The sequence below is a fragment of the Rhinoraja longicauda genome, chromosome 26 (assembly GCF_053455715.1).
Source record: "Rhinoraja longicauda isolate Sanriku21f chromosome 26, sRhiLon1.1, whole genome shotgun sequence".
NCBI classification, from domain to species: domain Eukaryota; kingdom Metazoa; phylum Chordata; class Chondrichthyes; order Rajiformes; family Arhynchobatidae; genus Rhinoraja; species Rhinoraja longicauda.
Window position 1 is genome coordinate 32,647,866 of NC_135978.1, and position 21,950 is coordinate 32,669,815.

Below are 21,950 nucleotides of genomic sequence, written 5' to 3' on the forward strand. Positions count from 1 at the left end.
TTTGCAGGGGACCAGGTGGGAAGAAGTATAGTCCAGATAGCTGTGCGAGTCAGTGGGTTTATAGTAAATGTCCGTCATTAGTCTGTCTCCTGTGATGGAGATGGTGAGGTCCAGAAACGGGAGGGAGATGTCGGAGATAGTCCAGGTATATTTAAGGGCAGGATGGAAATTGGAGGTGAAGTGCATGAAGTCAGTGAGTTCTGCATGGGTGCAAGAGGTAGCACCAATGCAGTCGTCGATGTAGCGGAGATAGATTCGGGGATGGGGCCAGTGTATGTCTGGAACAGGGATTGTTCGACGTACCCGACAAAGAGGCAGGCGTAGCTAGGGCCCATGCGAGTGCCCATAGCTACACCTCTGGTTTGGAGGAAGTGGGAGGAGTCAAAGGTGGGAAGAAGTGTAGTCCAGATAGCTGTGCGAGTTTGTGGGTTTATAGTAGATGTCAGTCACTAGTCTGTCTCCTGTGATGGAGATGGTGAGGTCCAGAAACGGGAGGGAGAGGTCGGAGATAGGTGTAACGTGATTTGGTTGTATAGCACGCAAGTAATGTTTTTCACAGTATCTCGGTACACATGACAATAATAAACCAGCACCAATACCTCTGAACAAAGGCATTAGGCACATCAAAGCAAACACTGGCAGGTCTCCCATCAAGTTGCACATGATCCTACTTTGGATGAAGGTAACCATATCCTCATTGTTTCTGGGTCAAAAATCACCATTTTCAGATAGCTAATTAAGGATGGACAAAAAAAACTGGCCTTGATTATGATCACCACATCTGTAAGTGAGTAAATGAAAACCCAACAGCTACACCAACTTGCTAGTTAGGATCATGGGCTAGTGATTGGAAGAGCGGGTCACAGTTGTAGGGCGGAAGAAATATATAATTATATAACAAAATAGAATACCTGGATGTCCCCTGCGTTTCTCGGTAATAAATAAATCTGCAAAGCTGAAGTTTTGCATCAAGCTAGATTTAGCACAAAGATGTGCACTGCACCCACTTTTAAAAAACCCTTGGAGGACCTCCTTTGCCCAAAGGGGGCCCAGTTTACATTTTCACCATTGAATATTGATGGCATTTCTTCAGATGAGTTATACTGATTGGACCTGAGCAAAGTATTTTGAGATCACCTGAACCACAAAGAGAGGCGCTGAATATCTGAAGCATATTAAATTTTACAATTTTGAAATTTTACAAGTTTACTGAAGTACATGGGCCTCCTCCAGTGCCATAGTGAGGCCCACCGGAAATTGGAGGAACAGCACCTCATATTTCGCCTGGGCAGTTTGCAGCCCAGTGGTATGAACATCGACTTCTCCAACTTTAGATAGTTCCTCTGTCCCTCCCGTCCCCTCCTCCTTCCCAGATTTCCCTCTATCTTCCTGTCTCCACCTATATCCTTCCTTTGTCCCGCCCCCGCTGACATCAGTCTGAAGAAGGGTCTCGACCCGAAACGTCACCCATTCCTTCTCTCCCGAGATGCTGCCTGACCTGCTGAGTTACTCCAGCATTTTGTGAATGAATGCCTTCGAGAAGTACCAAAGAAGTGCTTCCAATGCTATTACAGAAAAAAAATCACCAATGCATTTTATATAGGTGCTTTTGGTGGAACAGGAAAAACTTTCCTCCTTAATCTGCTTGTTGCTAAAATGTGAAGACAAAACATGATCTTGGACTTATCAGGCATTGCTTTAACACTTGATAGGGTAAATCTGCACAATCAGCTTTTAAACTACCTTTAAATTTGACACATGTGGAGACTCCAACATGTACCATTGTTCGGGGAACTGCAATGGATAACACTCTGAAAGACTGTAAAGTTGTTATTGGTGATTAATGTGCAATGACTAGCAAGATAGCCAAATCTTAGACGCGATAAATGGGAGGTATTATTTTGGTGCTCGCTGGAGATTTTCTTCAAATGCAACCAGTAATTGTATGAGATACTAAAGCAAATTAATTGAAAGCCCTCATAAAATCACTATATATATTTGGGAAAATGTTAAACAGTTACACTTAAATCACAATAATACTTTATTAGCCAAGTATGATTTGCAACATACGAGGAATTTAATTTGCCATTCAGTAAAAATCAATATGCAGGAGCATTTGACAGGTGATCCTTCTGTGAGAGTGCTTTGAATTTATCCCCAAAAATTAAATAGGTAAATTGAACAATAAATTAACAAGAATGATTGAAAGATAAACCTGGGCTGAATTGTTACATCATTTCACTATCTGATGGCAGTTGTTTCCCAAAATATCACTCAGCACTATTTGAATTATCACTGGTTGTGTGAAAGATTGATTTTAGCACAAAAAAATTGTGCTGGACAAATGGTGATGAATAGCGACCTTTCGAGGTGTCCCAGACAATCTGTACAATATACATTGATTGACAGACATTGAAACTGTATATTGTCTGCACTATTGTCAGTCTTACTACCTAGTGTACCATCACATAATCCTGAACTAAAAGGAGTTATAATCCTGCTATACAGGAGTTTGTGCCCATGAATACTATGGAATAGCACAAGATCATCAGTCCAAAAATTGCTGCCACTTGTAACTTAGACAGTTGTCGTGCTGAGGGGAAATGTTTTAATTCCCTAGATACCAATTATCCCATCTAACCTACTTTTACAATTCAGTTTCCTTGTAATAAAAAGGAACAGATGCTGGCTTATTACCAAAGATAGACAACAAATGCTGGAGTAACTTAACGGGTCAGGCAGCATCATTGGAGAAAATGGATAGCTGATGTTTCGGATCGGGACCCTTCAACGTAGCTTTGCTATGAGTATTAACAAGGTGAAAGGCCAATCACTAAAAAATGTTGGCTTTAAACTCAAAGCTCAATGCTTTACCCACGGTGAGGCATCCTTGCTGCAGAGGTGGAGAAAATAAATTAACCTTTACATTTTCATACTGGATTCAGAAACAAGAGATGTAGTGTATTCCATATTTGGAATATAGTGAGCAGTTTTGGGCACCATATCTGAGGAAGTGCTGGCTCTGGAGAGGGTCTAGAGGAGGTTTACAAAAATGATCCCAGGAATGAGTAAGTTAACATATGATGAGGAAGGACATTTTTGCTATTGAGGGAGTGCAGCATAGGTTCACAAGGTTAATTCCCGGGATGGCGGGACTGTCATATGTTGAAAGAATGGAGCGACTGGGCTTGTATTCACTGGAATTTAGAAGGATGAGAGGGGATCTTATAGAAACATAAAATTATTAAAGGGATAGGACATGCTAGATGCAGGAAACATGTTCCCGATGTTGGGGGAAGTCCAGAACAAGGGGCCGCAGTTTAAGAATAAGGGGTAGGCCATTTAGAACTGAGATGAGGAAAATCTTTTTCACACAGTGAGTTGTGAATTTGTGGATTTCTCTGCCTCAGAATGCAGTGGAGGTCGATTCACTGGATGCATTCAAAAGATAGAGGTCTTAGGACTAGCGGAAACACGGGGTATGGGGAGGAGACAGGAATGGGGTACTGATTGTGGATGATCAGCCATGATCATATTGAATGGTGGTGCTGGCTCAAAGGGCCGAATGGCCTACTCCTGTACCTATTGTGTCTGAATCTATGAGTGTTTGACGGCACTGGGCACTATTTGCTGGAGTTTAGAAGAATGAGGTGGGGGGGGGGGGGGGGGGACTCATTGAAACGTACAGAATAGTGAGAGGATGTTTCCACTAGTGGGAGAGTCTAGGACTAGAGGTCATGGCCTCAGAATTAAATTTTAGGAAGGAGAAGAGGAGGAATTTCTTTCGTCAAAGGGTGGGTGATCTGTGGAATTCTTTGCCATAGAAGGCAGTGGAGGCCAAGTCAGTGGCAGAGATAGATAGATTCTTGATTAGTACAGGTGGCAGAGGTTATGGGGAGAAGGCAGGAGAATGGGGTTAGGAGAAGTAGATCAGCTATGATTGAACGGGCTGAATGGGCTGAATGGCCTAATTCTACTCATGATGATTCCGAAGCGCTTCAACAATAAAATCAAGTGAATTTACACCCTGTGTAGAAATACATACCTACTAAGAGAAATATATAAAATGTCATTGTTGTATACCTATTTCTTTTCATTGTGTATGTTGTTATTGGTAATTTCAGTTTTGCCACAACATTGTAACCCCCCCCCCCCCCCCATTTATATTATTTATGGGATAATTTTATATTTTAAGTTTTTATATTTTATTTACAAGGAGTATCGAACGTCATAGCCTAGCCTAGCCTAACTTAAACGTGCTCAGAACACTCACATTAGCCTACATCGCGTGGCTGACTGGGAGCTGTGGCTCGCTGCCGTTGCCCAGCATCTCGAGAGAGTATCGTACTGCATATCGCTAGCCCGTGAAAAGATCAAATTTCAAAATTCGATGTACGGTTTCTACTGAATGTGTATTGCTTTTGCACCAACGTAAAGTCGAAAAAGTTGAGCATCTGCATTGCAAGAAATGCTGGACATAGCAGCTGGCACATTCATAAAGTTTAAGCTTCAGTTGGTGATAAGGGCAGAGCCAGTGTGGCCAGCAAGAGTCAGCTGGACTGGATATTTGAGAGAAAGTTTCAGATGAACCTAAGCTTGTCAAGGGGAGATTGTTGGAGAAACTGATTTGTCCATTGTTTTATTTGTTTTACCTCCACTTTGTGTAGAAGCGTACCCCCACACATTAAAGGGATTTATGTTTTGATGTGATATCTCGTCCAGTGCAAGACAGTGAGAAGAGCCAGATAATGATTTATTTTAAGAAGTGTTTTTCATTTAAAAAAAGCATTGGTGTAGTTTAGAATGCAAAGCCTGTGTATGTTGGCAAGAAATATTGACTCTCTTATGTTGCCTCTTAGCAACAACTCGAAGAGGAAGCAGCCAAGCCTCCAGAACCAGAGAAGCCCGTCTCCCCTCCTCCAGTGGAAGCAAAGCATCGCAGTATTGTCCAGATCATCTATGATGAAAACAGGGTAAGGACAAAAACAGGAGTTTCGATTTGTAGTTTCATTCGCAAGCAAGTAGTGAGAAACGATGTGTGCTGAGAGTTTTGAGAGAAAGGCTTTAGTTTGCACAGACTGAATTACGCTCAGACGCTGGGCTGCCGGTGGTTCAGTTATATGAACAAATGGCTGCCAATCTGAGTATTGTTGGTGACTGGGCTCACTTTTACGTATTAGTGAGAGATGAGTTGACGTGTTGTTACTTCCACATCCACTGAGATAATAATTTTGATGCCTTTCGAACTTGATACCTCATCATCCATGGATAGTTTTCTGAGTTCAATCTGCGAAAAGGATAGTCTGGTTCCAACAAAATCTCCTTGGGGTTAAAGCCATACTGCCGAGTAAGTTAGAAACAGTGAAGTATACATGCATTTGAGACATGCGATTCAAATGGCAGCTACAGTTAGACTCTTTGCCAATATATCCAAGCAGACCACAGCTGAAAAGAGTTAGCAGGTAAATAATGGCTCTGTGCATGTATCATATCATATACATACAGCCGGAAACAGGCCTTTTCGGCCCTCCAAGTCCGTGCCGCCCAGTGATCCCCGTACATTAACACTATCCTACACCCACTAGGGACAATTTTTACATTTACCCAGCCAATTAACCTACATACCTGTACGTCTTTGGAGTGTGGGAGGAAACCGAAGATCTCGGAGTAAACCCACGCAGGTCACGGGGAGAACGTACAAACTCCTTACAGTGCAGCACCCGTAGTCAGGATTGAACCTGAGTCTCCGGCGCTGCATTCGCTGTAAAGCAGCAACTCTACCGCTGCGCCACCGTGCCGCCCAAATATGTAGATATTTATTGGCACCTCCAGCCACATCTTTTCTCTGACCTGAAGGGACCTTTGCCTCTCGGGCACACTGTATTCTTCCATGTCAACCAGTACCCAATCCCCATTCCATAGCATTTCCTTGTGTTGTACTGTTTAATATAGAGGTACAGCGCGGAAACAGGCCCTTCAGCCCACTGAGTCCGTGCCAACCAGCGATCCCCGCACATTAACACTACCCAGTCCTCCCAACCCTTCCGAATTTGGCGGAAAGTTTCCGCTTTCTTTTTTCATTTCCGCCATTCTGATTTCGCCTCACATATTTCCACAAAACACGCCCCGCCGCTGTACTCGCCTCGCCGCTAGCCTGGCCTGGCCTCGCCGCTGGCCCGGCCTCGCTGCAGAGTGTGAGGCCGGTTGATGTTGAGAGGGGATGGTGGTGGGGGGGGGGGGGGGTTGGGAAGTGGGGGAGGGGGGGCAGTGGAGTGGGAGGAGGGAGTGGGGGTCGGGGGGGTGGAGGAAGGGAGGGGGAGAGTGGGAGGGGAGTGGGGTAGTGGGGAGGGGTGTAGGGGAGGGGGGGTGGGGGGAGTAGGGTTGGGGGGGGACATGGACCGTTGTGATTTGCTGTTGAAGACCACTGGAGCAAGTATGTCTTCAATTAAATTAGGTATGTGCTGTTTTTTAAATGAAACTCTTCATAACTTCGTCATACATTTTATGACCATTGTTCTTTTATTCAATACCAAGAGAATTGGGATGTGTATGGAAAAATCAAAATAGAAAAAACAAAACAAAACAATTTTTTCTTTGGTGTAAAATGTATTTCTGTTCAATAACCTTTCTATAATAGTAGAATATACTCATGATAGGCCTGACATTGTACATGTAGTCCAAGAACTACAGACTATTGGAAATAATAGTCGTTTTTCACACGTGAATGTAGCGCAACGCTTACGCGCATTTGGCGAGCATACTTTATTTTGCTGAAAAATTGCATTACGCGCCATATTATGAAATCAAATGTTGGGAGGTCTGACATTACCCTCACACACTAGGGCCAATTTTACACCATACCAAGCCAATTAACCTACAAACCTGTACATCTTTGGAGTGCGGGAGGAAACCGAAGATCTCGGACGAAACCCACGGGGAAAACGTACAAACTCCGTACAGACAGCAGCCGTAGTAGGGATCGAACCCGGGTCTCCGGCGCTATAAAGCAGCAACTCTCCCGCTGCACCACCGTGCTGCCCTGTTCCACCTGGAAACAGGTGAAATAGCAACTTAATCAAATTTTAAATGTAGCGTTTTGTTCACTGCTCCTAATGTGGTCCCTTCTACATTGGCGAGGTAAAGCATGAATTGAGTGGCCATTTTGAAGAACACTATTAAGCTCAGAACCTAGAGATGCTATTTGATTGTTCCCCTTCATCTCTAACCTCACTGTTCTTGGGTTTCTCCACTGTGTTGAAGAAGCTAAATGCAAAACTGAGAAACTGTACCTGTCTTTGAATCTGCATATTCTAGAAACAACGTTGAGCCCGGCCTTATCAGATAATGAGAGTTTTTGCATTTTCATTATAAATTTTATGCATTCACAATTTTTCTTCTGGAAATTTCAGCTAATGGCTGCTTCTTGTCTCCTCTTGCAGGCGATCTTTTGTTTCCTTGTCTTGTTTTAAAATTGCATTATTTCACCATACAGTTTCCACCCTTTCATTGTTTTAATCCATCTATCACCCCTCACAGCCTATTTTCTCTAGCCGCACTTCCTCCCAACCAACCACAAAGAACATCTTGTGAATCTATCAAAAACTTCCGTTTTGTTTAAAGACTTTTGTCGTGACGCAACAAATTCTGCTGAATTTTTTCCTTTGTTTCTTTTTTTTCAGGTTTCCAAAATGATTTGCTTTTGTCTGGTCATGTTTTGGTCTCCAAAGCCAACAGATACAGAAATTTAACCTTAGTGGGTGGTATTTGTTTCATTTTGCAGAGCGTCTTTGTACCTGAACTCCTCTGTTTTTATTGTTCTGATTCACGGTAATAATCACTGACCTGTACAGGCTCTGTATCTCTGTATGACTTCAAAGTTAGTGATGTGGTAAATATAGTTCATCCGTAAAAAGCAGGAATCTGAAGGAAACAGATCGCGGTAGTTGTGCTAGGAATGGCCACACATTGACTTTTTCCTTCGTCTAGTTAATCACGAGTTGCGTGAACTGAAGCTTGTGCTAAAGTTGCCCTAGGAATGGCAAATTCTTTACACCGAAACGTGGAGAAGGGGTTGCATTTTTATAAATTCCTTGATATTTTTTGGTTATCATATCTGGTTTCAAGGCAATTCTATAACCTGCTTACAGCTGCCAGGATTGTAGAACTTAAAAAGTTAATTTAAAAAAGGCACGATATGCTGGAGTACCTCAGCCGGTCAGGAGGCATCTATGGAGGACATTAATAGGTGACAACTTGGGTCGGGACCCTTTAACCTACAATTTAAAAGCTGTTTGATGTGCTGACTTTCATAGATCATCGAATCAGTGGCACAGAGTTCATAGCTGGGAAATGCAATGCTTTAACAGTTAACGTTTACTTTTGTTAACAGAAAAAAGCAGAGGAAGCTCACAAAATACTTGAAGGTCTGGGCCCAAGAGTGGAGCTGGTAAGTGTACATTTGAGCTTCATATTCACTGTACATGTTGCATTCTCCCAGATATCAGTATACAGGTGCTCCTCGGCTTCCGATGGGGTTCCGTTCCGATAAACCCATTGGAAACCGAAACTATTGTAAGTCGAAATGCATTGTGATACACGCGATCACGTGGCCGGAAGCGAGCGGCAGATCGCTACGGGTCACTGCCGTTTGCACCATCGTAAAGTCGAACTATCACAGGTCGAAACATTGTAAGCAGGGGAGCACCGGTATATAGTGAAAGGCTGCATTACAGCCATCCAGTGATTAAGGGTGCATTGAGCATTGCAGAAGGATTATAGTCGGTTATCGTTGCTAGCTTTCTGTTGTCGCTGCTGAAATCAACTGAACGTGAAAGAGTGGGAATAGCTCCATGCCAGCATGATGTCTTGCCGTTATTCAGCGTCCATTCCTCACTCACTTTTTGTGTTAATAAAATAAAATTCTGTGTGTCAGTAAATTGTGATTACAAAGTTGTATATTTAGATTTTGAAAATTCATACCAAAATCGTGGGTTAGAGTTTGGGCCATGTCTGCAGGGAACAGTTGGTGATAAAATACTGGGGTTTTGTACTGGTTGATATAGATTTATTGCTGTGTGACTCGTTGGTACAGGACTGGCAGGTGCGTTTGTCACAACATGACATTAGAGTCTTCTCAGATAGATACGGGTGCGGCACAGTGGCGCAGCGGTAGAGTTGCTGCCTTACAGCGCAGAGACCCTGGTTCGATACTGACTGCATGTGCTGTCTGTACGGAGTTTGTACGTTCTGGCTGTAACCACTTGGGTTTTCTCCGGTAGCTCTGGTTTCCTCCCATATTCCAAAGACGTGCAGATTTGTAGGTAAATTAGCATCCATAATTGCCCCTAGTGTGTAGGAAGGAAAGCAAAGGCAGGAGAAAGGGGTTGAGAGGGAAAGATAGATCAGCCATGATTGAATGGCAAAGTAGACTTGATGGGCCGAATGGCCTTATTCTGCTCCTGGAACTTATGAAGCCAGGTAACTCCAGGCCACCATGTACTACCTAGTGGTAAGGAAAGCTTTCGAAAAAATTGTGAGAGATAAATAATTGAGCGTTGATTAAGGATAGTCAAGATGTGTTTATTAATGAGAAATCCTGTCATGCAGATTTGATAGATTTTTGTTTAAGGAGATAACCAAGTATATTGCAGTATATGTTGAGTACATGGACTTCATGACAAGGTGCCACAAGGTAGGTTGGTCCAAGGTGCCACACCAGTTCCAGAACGGATTGGCAAATTGGATCCAAAATTTGTCTTGGTAACAGGAGGCAGATGGGGAGATATGGAGCTTTTTTTCTGGAATGTAAGTCGGTGACCCACGAGTACCCCAAGGATGAATGCTGGGATCAGTATTTAAGAGCAGGATGGAAATTGGTGGTGAAATGTACTGACTTCATACATTTCACCACCAATTTCCATCCTGCTCTTAAATATACTTGGACCATCTCCGACATCTCCCTACCGTTTCTGGATCTCACTATCTCCATCACAGGAGACAGACTAGTGACTGACATCTACTACAAACCACTGACTGCCACAGCTATCTGGACTACACTCCTTCCCACCCTGTCTCCTGCAAAAAGTTTACCTCCTACTCCCAATTCCTCCGTCTACGCCGCATCTACGCCCAGGATGAGATGTTTCACACTAGGGCATCAGAGATGTCATCATTCTTCAGGAAACGGGGCTTCCCCTCTTCCATTATAGGCTCTCACTGGGGCCTCCTCTATATACCGCAGCTCCGCTCTTGCTCCCCCTCTCCCCATTCGTAACAAGGACAGAATCCCCCCTTGTCCTCACCTTCCCATCAGCCAGCGTATCCAACAAAACATTCTCCAACATTTCCGTCACCTCCAACGGGATCCCACTACTGGCCACATCTTCCCATCTCCTCCCCTTTCTGCGTTCAGCAGAGACCGTTCCCTCCGTAACTCCCTGGTCCACTCGTCCCTTCCTACCGAAACCACCCCTCTGGATTTAGTGTTGTGTAATGAACCTGGTCTGATAAGGGAACTCAAGGTAAAAGCGCCATTAGGAGGCAGTGATCATAATATGATAAGTTTTACTCTACAAATTGAGAGGGAGAAGGGAAAATCGGAAGTGTCAGTACGAAGGGGAAATCATGCTTGACTAATCTTCTGGAATTTTTTGAGGATGTTACTAGGAACGGTAGCGCAGCGGTAGAGTTGCTACTTTACAGTGAATGCAGCGCCGGAGACTCAGGTTCGATCCTGACTACGGGTGCTGCACTGTAAGGAGTTTGTACGTTCTCCCCGTGACCTGCGTGGGTTTTCTCCGAGATCTTCGGTTTCCTCCCACACTCCAAAGACGTACAGGTATGTAGGTTAATTGGCTGGGTAAATGTAAAAATTGTCCCTAGTGGGTGTAGGATAGTGTTAATGTACGGGGATCACTGGGCAGCACGGACTTGGAGGGCCGAAAAGGCCTGTTTCCGGCTGTATATATAAGATGATATGATGATGAAAATTGTCAGGGGACAGCCGGTGGATGTGGTGTACCTTGACTTTCAGAAAGCCTTCGACAAGGTCCCACATAGGAGATTAGTGGGCAAAATTAGAGCACGTGGTATTTGGGGTAGGTACTGACATGGATAGAAAATTGGTTGGCAGACGGAAAGCAAAGAGTGGGGATAAATGGGTCCCTTTCAGAATGGCAGGCAGTGACTGGTGGGGTACCGCAAGGCTTGGTGCTGGGACCACAGCTATTTACAATATACATTAATGACTTGGATGAAGGGATTACAAGTACCATTAGCAAATGTGCAGATGATACAAAGCTGGGTGGAAGTGTGAACTGTGAGGAAGATGCTATGAGGAAAATGTGAGGTTATCCACTTTGGTGGCAAGAACAGGAAAGCAGACTATTATCTGAATGGTGGCCGATTAGGAGAAGGGGAGATGCAACGAGACCTGGGTGTCGTGGTACACCAGTCATTGAAAGTAGGCATGCAGGTGCAGCAGGCAGTGAAGAAAGCGAATGGTATGTTGGCATTCATAGCGAGGGGATATGAGTATAGGAGCAGGGAGGTTCTGCTGCAGTTGTACAGGGCATTGGTGAGACCACACCTGGAGTATTACGTACAGTTTTGGTCTCCTAATCTGAGGAAAGACATTCTTGCCATAGAGGGAGTACAGAGAAGGTTCACCAGATAGATTCCTGGGATGGTAGGACTTTCATATGAAGAAAGACTGGATAGACTCGGCTTGTAGTCGCTGGAATTTAGAAGATTGAGGGGGGATCTTATAGAAACTTACAAAATTCTTAAGGGGTTGGACAGGCTAGATGCAGGAAGATTGTTCCCGATGTTGGGGAAATCCAGAACAAGGGCTCACAGTTTAAGGATAAGGGGGAAGTCTTTTAGGACCGAGATGAGAACGTTTTTTTTCACACAGAGAGTGGTGAATCTGTGGAATTCTCTGCCACAGAAGGTAGTTGAGGCCAGTTCATTGGCTATATTTAAGAGGGAGTTAGATGTGGCCCTTGTGGCTAAAGGGATCAGGGGGTATGGAGAGAAGGCAGGTACAGGATACTGAGTTGGATGATCAGCCATGATCATATTGAATGGCGGTGCAGGCTCGAAGGGCCGAATGGCCTACTCCTGCACCTATTTTCTATGTTTCTATGTCTATGAGGTTGCAGGGTGACTTGGACAGGTTGTGTGAGTGGGCGGATCCATGGCAGATGCAGTTTAATGTGGATAAGTGTGAGGTTATCCACTTTGGTTGTAAGAATAGGAAGGCAGATCATTATCTGAATGGTGTCAAGTTAGGAAAAGGGGACGTACAACGAGATCTGGGTGTCCTATAGTGCATCAGTCACTGAAAGGAAGCATGCAGGTACAGCAGGCATGTGAAGAAAGCCAATGGAATGTTGGCCTTCATAACAAGAGGAGTTGAGTATAGGAGCAAAGAGGTCCTTCTGCAGTTGTACAGGGCTCTAGTGAGACCGCACCTGGAGTACTGTGTGCAGTTTTGGTCTCCAAATTTAAGGAAGGATATTCTTGCTATTGAGGGCGTGCAGTGTAGGTTTACTAGGTTAATTCCCGGAATGGCGGGACTGTCATATGTTGAAAGACTGGAGCGACTAGGTTTGTATACACTGGAATTTAGAAGGATGAGAGGGGATCTTATCGAAACATATAAGATTATTAAGGGGTTGGACACGTTAGAGGCAGGAAACATGTTCCCAATGTTGGGGTAGTCCAGAACCAGGGGCCACAGTTTAAGAATAAGGGGTAGGCCATTTAGAACGGAGATGAGGAAAAACCTTTTCAGTCAGAGAGTTGTAAATCTGTGGAATTCTCTGCCTCAGAAGGCAGTGGAGGCCAATTCTCTGAATGCATTCAAGAGAGAGCTAGATAGAGCTCTTAAGGATAGAGGAGTCAGGGGGTTTGGGGAAAAGGCAGGAACGGGGTACTGATTGAGAATGATCAGCCTTGATCACATTGAATGGTGGTGTTGGCTCGAAGGGCCGAATGGCCTACTCCTGCACTTACTGTCTATTGTCCCCAGGCACTTTCCCCAACAACCGCCGGAGATGCAACACCTGTCCCTTTACCTCCCCCCTCGACTCCATCCAAGGACCCAAACAGTCTTTCCAGGTGAGACAGAGGTTCACCTGCACCTCCTCCAACCTCATCTATTGTATCCGCTGTTCCAGATGTCAACTTCTCTACATCGGCGGGACCAAACGCAGGCTCAACATCTTCGCTCAGTCCGCCTTAACCAAACTGATCTCCCGGTGGCTGAGCACTTCAACTCCCCCTCCCACTCCCAGTCTGACCTTTCTGTCATGGGCCTCCTCCAGTGCCACAGTGAGGCCCACCGGAAATTGGAGGAACAGCACCTCATATTTCGCTTCGGCAGCTTACAGCTCAGCGGTATGAACATTGACTTCTCCAACTTTAGATAGTTCCTCTTCCCCTCCCCTTCCCAGTTCTCCCTCTGTCTTCCTGTCTCCACCTATATCCTTTCTTTGTCCCGCCCCCCTGACATCAGTCTGAAGAAGGGTCTCGACCCTGAAACGTCACCCATTCCCTCTCTCCTAGATGCTGCCGGACCTGCTGAGTTACTCCAGCATTTTGTGATACCTGAAGGGCCTGCGTGATTGATGACACAAATCACTCTGATGGTTTTCCCCGGGTGCTCCGGTTTCCTCCCACACTCCAAAGACGGACAGGTTAATTGGCTTCAGTTATGATTGTAAATTGTCCTTAATGTGTAGGATAGAGTTAGTGTACAGGGATCGCTGGTCGGCGTGTACTCCGTGTGTCGAAGGGCCTGTGTCCGCCCTGTATTTCTACATTAAACTAAACTAAAGGAAATTGCATTTTTGACACAGTTTCATGGACTGCTCAGGTCGTTTCTCAAATGAGTGTTGCTCTCTTTGGTGAGTGGAACAGTCTTGAGATTTCCTAATTATTATTCTGGAATTGTAATACGTTTGATTTTAAACATTCAATTATATACTTATGATAGTACTTGGTTTCTCCCCTTTCAGCCACTGTATAACCAGCCATCTGATACGAAGATTTATCATGAAAACATCAAAACGTAAGTGACATTAAGTAATCACAGTGCTTAGTAATTTCAAAAGGGTGAGACAATGTTGTGCATCGAGAGCTGTTTCCCTGTGTGTGCCTTGCTGTAGGTGGTCCAGTTAATTAAACTATAAGTAACTGCTGATACACCATTATTCCAGCCTAATTCAAGAGATGGTGCTTGACTGTCAGTTCCCGGTACTTTCATTGGTTTGTATAATGTAACTAGATTCATCCATTTAGAAGAAAGTAAATTGAATGGCGAGCTTTCTCCAGTGATACCTGTATTGGAACTTATCATGGGATATGTCTGTGCTTGTTTGTAAAAAGCCAGGGCACAAGGTGGCTTCATCTTTAGACTCGATTGGAAAACAAAATGAAAATTCGAGAAATAAGATTTATAGGTGAGATAGATATAGCCTCAAGATGTGCATCTTGATGATAGAATGGTAAAGAAGGCATATGGTTCATATTTCCAGGACCAGAATTAGGCCATTCGGCCCATCAAGTCTACTCCACCATTCAATCATAGCTGATCTATCTCTCCCTCTCAATCCCATTCGCCTGCCCTCCTCATAACCCCTGACACCCGTACTAATCAAGAATTTGTCAATCTCCGCCTTAAAAATATCCATTGACTTAGCCTCCACTGTCATCTGTGGCAAAGAATTCCACAGATTCACCACCCTCTGACTAAAGAAGTTCTTCCTCATCTCCTTTCTAAAGGTACGTCCTTTGATTCTGAGTCAATGGCCTCTGGTCCTAGGTTCTCCCACTTGTGGAAACATCCTTTTCACATCCACTCTATCCAGACATAAGGTATTCTTGCCTTGATCGATCGGGGCTTGAGTATAAAATTCGGGAAGTCATGTAGCAGCTAAATAAAACTTGGAGACAAGAGAAACAGCAGATGCTGGAATCTCGAGAAAAAAACCAAAAGGCTGGAGGAACATCTGTGGAGGGAAATGGATAGACGGCATTTTAGGTCGAGACCCTTCTCAGACTGATGGAGTAGAGGGGATAAATCTGGAAAAAAGAGGTTGGGATGGGGTAAAGTCTGCACAAAGCTCAATGTGAAATTTGAACTGATTTCCCCAATTTCAGGCAATACCCCTCGTACTCACCCTCCACCTCCCTTACCACCCTACTTTGGTTACGCCAAATTTGGAGTATTATGTACACTTCTGGTCAATGTATTACAGGAAGGATATGGTGGCTTTGGAGAAGGTGCAGAAGTTCACCAGGATATTGCAAATGGCCTTCATTGGTCGGGGCATTGAGTATAAAAAATGGCTAATCACGTTGCTTCTGTATAAAGCCATCTTTGGAGGCTTTAGTGAGGATGCAGAAGCGGCTCACCAGAATGTTGCTAGTTTGGAGAGCATTAGTAATAAGGACAGTTTGAGCAAATTTGTACTGTTTTCTCTGCAGTTTGGAGGCTGAGGGACAACCTTCAAAGAGCATAGATAGGGTAGATAGTTTTACTCCCAGGATGGAAATGTCAGGGCACGTGGTAGAAGCAAGAACAATAATGTCATTTAAAAGAGATTTAGACAGTCATGTCACATACAGGGAATGGAGGAACATGGACCATTTGCAAGCAGATGAGCTTAGTTGGGTGGCTGATAGCCTGTGCTGCAAGGGTCTATGCATGACCTGTCGTTTCATTGTATCTTTTTGAGCAGCCTTACAATGTTCATATGTTCTCCCATTCATTGCTTCTTAATTTAGGAAATGACCATGTGAATTAAAATGAGCACATCTGAGCCATTACTAGTGTGGTGTACGACTCTTTCCCAACCTACATTTAAAGACAATGATAGATGTCAGGTTGACAAGAAAAAGGTGATCCAGTCTGATTATACGGTTTGGATGGGAAGTAAAATAAGGAAATGCTGAGATTATGTGATTAAGAGATTGTGCCATTCAGATTGGCGACAAATATAAAATAATGGAAAAATCTTCATTCGGCAAAAAATAGTGAAAGGACAGCGAGAGGAAAGTTGGAGCTGATCAAGCGGAATGGAGATCTATACAAGGAAGCAGAAGGACACTTAGCTGAAGTAAATGTCATTTCCAGGTTTGCTGCTGATAATACACACAGTGGCACAGTGAGCAGGGACAAAAATATGAAGAGGCTACCAGGGGAAATGGACAAGTTGAGTGAGGGGAAAAGTATGCTGCAGATGGAATAATGTGGGAGATGAGAGTGCATCCACTGGTGCCTAACACAGCTGAGGACTGGAAGTGGTGAGGGGTGTAGGAAGGAACTGCAAAATATGGTTATATGGTTATATGTTATATGCTGGTTGACACCGAAGATAGACAAGAGTGCTGGAGTAACTCAGCGGGACAGGCAGCATCTCTGGAGAAGGAAACGTCGACCCGAAACGTCACTCATTCTTTCTCTCCAGAGATGCTGCCTGTTCCTCTGAGTTGCTTCAGCATTTTGTGACTATTGTAAGTGATGAGGCGTTGGGTGCTGGTATTGTTCAGTGGAACTTAGTTTGGACACGAATCATTGAAGACCACCGCAGAATGCGGGAAATGCGTCAATACTCTCATTATGAAGAGATGTGAATATAGTAATTAGGAGGTGTACTGCAAGATTGATGGTGCCAGCTCGGGCAAGGTGTGGTGATGATATTAATTGCTTAGATGTTGATCACATTTAAGCAATTTAAAAGGCATAAAGAGCCATGGATCAAGTGCTAGTTGGTGAGATTAGTTAGGAGGCCTTTTAAACCAGCATGAACAAAATGGAGTGGATTGCTTCCCATGTCATAATTTTTCTGTAACTTAGGCTTTGTTGGATCTGTGCAGACACCAAACCTTCGGTAGAATACCTGATAGAATAAAGACTGATCTTATCTTTGATTTTTTTTGGTTTAAAGGAAATGTCGCAGTGTCCACCTTGATCCCTTTCAATATGCATTTGCAAGGTGCAAAGGCAGTGTTGGGAGGTGGTGTTAAATGTCAGCGCAGCTGCAAAGAATGATGAGACCATGTGTCCCTCTGTTGCATTGGACTCAAAAATGCTGGTACAATCCTTGTACACTAGCCAGAGAAAGCAAACAGATTCACAAGGCAAACTGCCTTCATTGCGAGAAGTTTCAAATACAGAAGCAGTGATATCTTACTGTAAATGCATCAGGCCATGGTGAAACCACACCATGAATATTGTATGGAGTTTTGGTCTCCTTATCTGAGGAAGGATGTTCTTGCCATTGAGGGAGCCTTCTTCACCATCTATGACTCCACCAACTTTTGTGTCATCGACAGGTTTACTACGTATATTGTAGGAAGCAAGGATTTGTATCAACTCAGCCTCATATACAGACTGTGCCGAACTCATAGAGTCATACAGCTTGGAATCAGGCCCTTCGGCCCAACTTGCCCACACCAAACCAATATGTTCCAGCTGCACTAGTCCCACCTGCATGTATTTGGCCCATATCTCTCCAAATCTCTCCTATCCATGTAGCTGTCTAAAAGTTTATTAAATGTTGCGATAGTACCTGCCTCAATTACCTCCCCTGGCAGCTCTTATCTCACATTTTCATTTTATGTCATGGATTTGCAGCATTGGGAAAGGAGTCGTTCCGCTTGCTAATGACCAAGACTCACTTGAATGTTTGTGGTGTGTAGGAAGGAACTGCAGATGCTGGTTCAAACTGAAGATAGACACAAAATGCTGGAGTAACTCAACGGAACAGGCAGCATTTCTGGAGAGAAGGAATGGGAGACATTTCGGGTCGAGACCCTTCTTCAGACTGATGTCAGGGGAGAGGGAGATGCATAGATAAGGAAGTGTAAGGTGTAAAACCAGGACAAATGGGAGGGAGATCAAGGAAAATGTAGAATAGATCATTGTTAGCTGGGAGAAGGTAACAACAAAGCAAACAGATAACATGTACCTGGAGACAGTCAGACTGGTCGGAGAACTGGGAAGGGAGAGGGATGGAGAGAGAGGGAAAGCAAGGGTTACTTGAAGTTAGAGAAGTCAATGTTCATACCGCTGGGGTGTAAGCTGCCCACGTGAAATATGAGGTGCTGTTTTTCCAATTTGCACTGGGCCTCACTCAGACAATGGAGGAGGCCCAGGACAGAAAGGTCAGTGTGGGAATGGGAGGGGGAGTTAAAGTGTTTGTGTACTGATGTAAATGATTGTGGTGATTGCTGGAAATATTGAGAGATCTGAGGGGACTTTTATTGTGGACCATTTACCTGTACATTGATGTGATTTACTGGAACTTGACAATGATGTTTAATGGACCATGACAAATTAGCTGCTTCATTAAGACGAATTAGGTGCTTAATTTAGATAAAATAGGCTGCAGTGCAAAGGTAAAAGTAGTGGTGGTCAGTGAGAAGCAGCACTGTTTTGTGGACCGTGGTTCTGGATCTCCAGCTCTTTACCACGTCTGTGTATGTTTGATTATATTCTTTCCCTGAAAAAGATTGGTGGTATTTATATTTTATGGTTTAATAACATTGGATAGAAGAAATGTTTAAAGGTTTAAACTCAGATATGTAAGTGTGGGTTATCTTGTAGTGAGTAAAAAATTGGCGTTGTATCTTCTCACTGTGACTAGGATTTATTGAAGAGGTGTGAATATCCGGCAGTCTTCAGAGAGCTGTGCCAACTCGGCATGGGAGAGTTGGCTCTGCTCAGGTCGCACTTTTACTTGGCATGAAGGGGGAAGTAACTTTTGCATTCAGGCAGGCTGCTGAAAACCAGGACTGAGTGCATAGAAGTTGGATTGTGTTGCTGTTTCTTGTCAGTCTGCCTGTAGTTTAAAGTAAAGCAGTGTGATTTGCACGAATTTCCAGTGCTCATTAAATGTTGTTTCTCTTCAGTGGGGACCAGGGTTTCTAATTTATTCTTCGTCATCTTTGAAAATGGAGTTTAGAAGGATGAGAGGAGATCTTATCGAAACGTATAAGATTATTAAGGGGTTGGACACGTTAGCGGCAGGAAACATGTTCCCAATGTTGGGGGAGTCCAGAACAAGGGGCCACAGTTTAAGAATAAGGGGTAGGCCATTTAGAACTGAGATGAGGAAAAACTTTTTCAGTCAGAGAGTTGTGAATCTGTGGAATTCTCTGTCTCAGAAGGCAGTGGAGGCCAATTCTCTGAATGCATTCAAGAGAGAGCTGGATAGAGCTCTTAAGGATAGCGGAGTCGGGGGTATGGGGAGAGGGCAGGAACGGGGTACTGATTGAGAATGATCAGCCATGATCACATTGAATGGCGGTGCTGGCTCGAAGGGCCGAATGGCCTCCTCCTGCACCTATTGTCTATAAAAAAAACATTGTAACCCATCTGCATGGGTTAATCAATAATCGATCTCTTATTGATTGAAATTTACAGCCTCATGACAGAAGTCATAAAGCTGGGATTTACTTTATTCAACTCCAAACTGATTTAGTTAGTCATACAGTATGGATGCAGGCCCTTTGGCTCAATTCGTCCATTCTGACCAAGGTGCCCCCATTCAACCCTCCCTCCCCACTCCATCAGTCTGAGGAAGAGTCCTACCCAAAACGTCATCGGTACATTTCTCTCCACAAATGTTGCTCAACCTCTATTTCAGGAGTTTGGTGTCGGGCAGATGAACAGTGTGGCCTGCCCTATATTCGCCATTGGGAAGATACTAACGTTGGACTGCTTACTCTTCCAGTGAAGTGAAAGATTTTTACAGATACAGTGCTTTCTGATATTCTTAGAGATGTTTATCGCAGGTAGTGCAGTATTAGCATTATGCAGGAAGGCAAGTTTCACAACTACCTGGCAGATTTTAAATTTAGTGCCAGGCCTGAGGTTTTAATCTTCGACATGCACACGCAGGGTGTGTGCTCCGGGGAACTGGGGGTTGGAATTGTGCTGGGCTGGATTGGGCTTGGACGTGTGGGTCAGGTGTGCAGATGGAGTCAGGTTGAGGAGTGTGAATGCCTGGGGCCTGCTGGTAGCTGGGTTAGCAGTGAGGTGGGAGCACGGGCCAAGGACTGTTACAGCTGGCGTATGCATTGAGAGTAATAGTGTGAGAGCAGAGCATGCAGAAGGACTGGGTTGTTGCTCTGGGCAAGGTTAGACAAGATCTGCACAAACAGTTAATATGTCCATTGTTGTGTTGGCTGCCACCGATGATAGCAATATTAATTGTGATTCAAATACATACTGAACAGAAAATAAATTGTTTAAGAGATTCAGAAAAAAAATCAAACAAATTCTCGAAGGCAGCCTCAGAGTTTCAGTCCTTGTATCACACAGGGAACAAATGTCATTCGAATACAAAAATTAACAAGACGATAATCATGCTATAACTAGGGTTAAACAGTCCAAGTAATTTTGCTGTGGGTCTAAACCTCAAATATACACTGAAAATCAATGAGCTGAGAATGAATTTCCAAAATTTTCTAGCTGGTAATAATTACTTGTAATTTGGAAAGAGCAAAGCCTTGTATTTGGATGCTGGTTGTACAACATGTGTACAGGTGCGTACTTCATGCCAAAATGGTATTATATTTATTATTTTTGCTCATTGATAAGTGCAAAAAAATCATTGAGCACTAAATTGTGGAATCCGCAGGGAAATCTATTTCACTTACATTGCCCAAACAGCCATTTACCCCTTCCCCCCCCCCCCCCAAGATTTGAACAGCCCAGCTATTTAAGAGCAGTCGCTCCACTGAGATTAATCCTGGGTTTACAACTTGTATCTTGTTTATTGCAGAAACCAAGCAATGCGGAAAAAACTGATCCTTTTCTTCAAACGGAGGAACCATGCTCGTAAACAGAGGGTATGTTCTACTACGTAACTTTTCTATATTCAAATGTAAATGGTAAAATTTGACGAATGCACCAGTGCTATCCCCTTGAACCCATGCACCATTGACTTCATTAACTTTAATACTAATTTCCATCCTGCACTCAAATTTACTTGGACCATCTCCGACATCTCCCTACCGTTTCTTGATCTCACCATCTCCATCACAGGAGATAGATATCGACTGACATTTATTATAAACTTACTGACTCCCACAGCTATCTAGACTACACTTCTGCCCACACTGCTTCCTGTAAAGACTATCCCCTACTCCCAATTCCTCTGTCTATGCCGCATCTGCACCCAAGATGAGGTGGTTCTTATTCTTCAGGGAACAGGGGTTCCACTCTTCCATCATAGATAAGGCCCTCACTTGGGTCCCCTCAATATCCCGCAGCTCCGCTCTTGCTCCCCCTATCCCCCCTTTCGCAAAAGGGACAGAGTACACCTAGTCCTCACCTTTCACTCTATCAGCCGTCGAATACAGCACATAATCCTCTGACATTTTTGCCACCTCCAATGCGATCCCACCACTAGCCACATCTTCCCATCTCCACCGCTTTTCGCAGAGACCATTCCCTCCGTCAAATTGTCCCTTCCAACCCAAACCACCCCCTCCCCAGGTACCTTCCCCTGCAACAGCAGCAGATGCAACACCTGTCCCAATGCCTCCCCACTTGACTCCGTCCAAGAACCCCGACAGTGTTTTCAGATGAGGCAGAGGTTCATTTGCACCTCCTCCAACCTCTTCTACTGTATCTGGTGTTCCAGGTGTGGACTCCTATATATCGGCGATACTATGCACAGGCTCGGCGATCGTTATGCTGAACAGCCCCGCTCAGTCCGCCTAAACCTACCTGATCTCCTGGTTGCTAAACACTTTAACTCCCTCTCCCATTCCCATACTGACCTTTCTGTCCTGGACTCCTCCATTGTCAGAGTGAGGCCCAGCGCAAATTGCAGGATCAACACCTCATATTTCGCTTGGGTAGCTTACACCCCAGCAGTATGAACATTGATAGACACAAAATGCTGGAGTAACTCAGCGGGACAGGCAGC

At 44.2% G+C, this 21,950-nt stretch overlaps 1 protein-coding gene across 21 annotated transcripts in view; it reads left to right on the forward strand.

The window, feature by feature from the left end:
* The window catches only part of ncor1 (nuclear receptor corepressor 1), a 186,200-nt gene that overhangs the window by 36,052 nt on the left and 128,198 nt on the right, over window positions 1–21,950 (forward strand). For all 21 annotated transcript variants that reach the window (XM_078422004.1, XM_078422003.1, XM_078422017.1 and 18 more), the window contains exons 6-9: window positions 4,860–4,973; window positions 8,390–8,446; window positions 14,022–14,074; window positions 20,799–20,865. In XM_078422004.1, coding sequence (XP_078278130.1) covers window positions 4,860–4,973; window positions 8,390–8,446; window positions 14,022–14,074; window positions 20,799–20,865 — 291 coding nt within the window. The remainder of the gene's footprint in view (window positions 1–4,859; window positions 4,974–8,389; window positions 8,447–14,021; window positions 14,075–20,798; window positions 20,866–21,950) is intronic.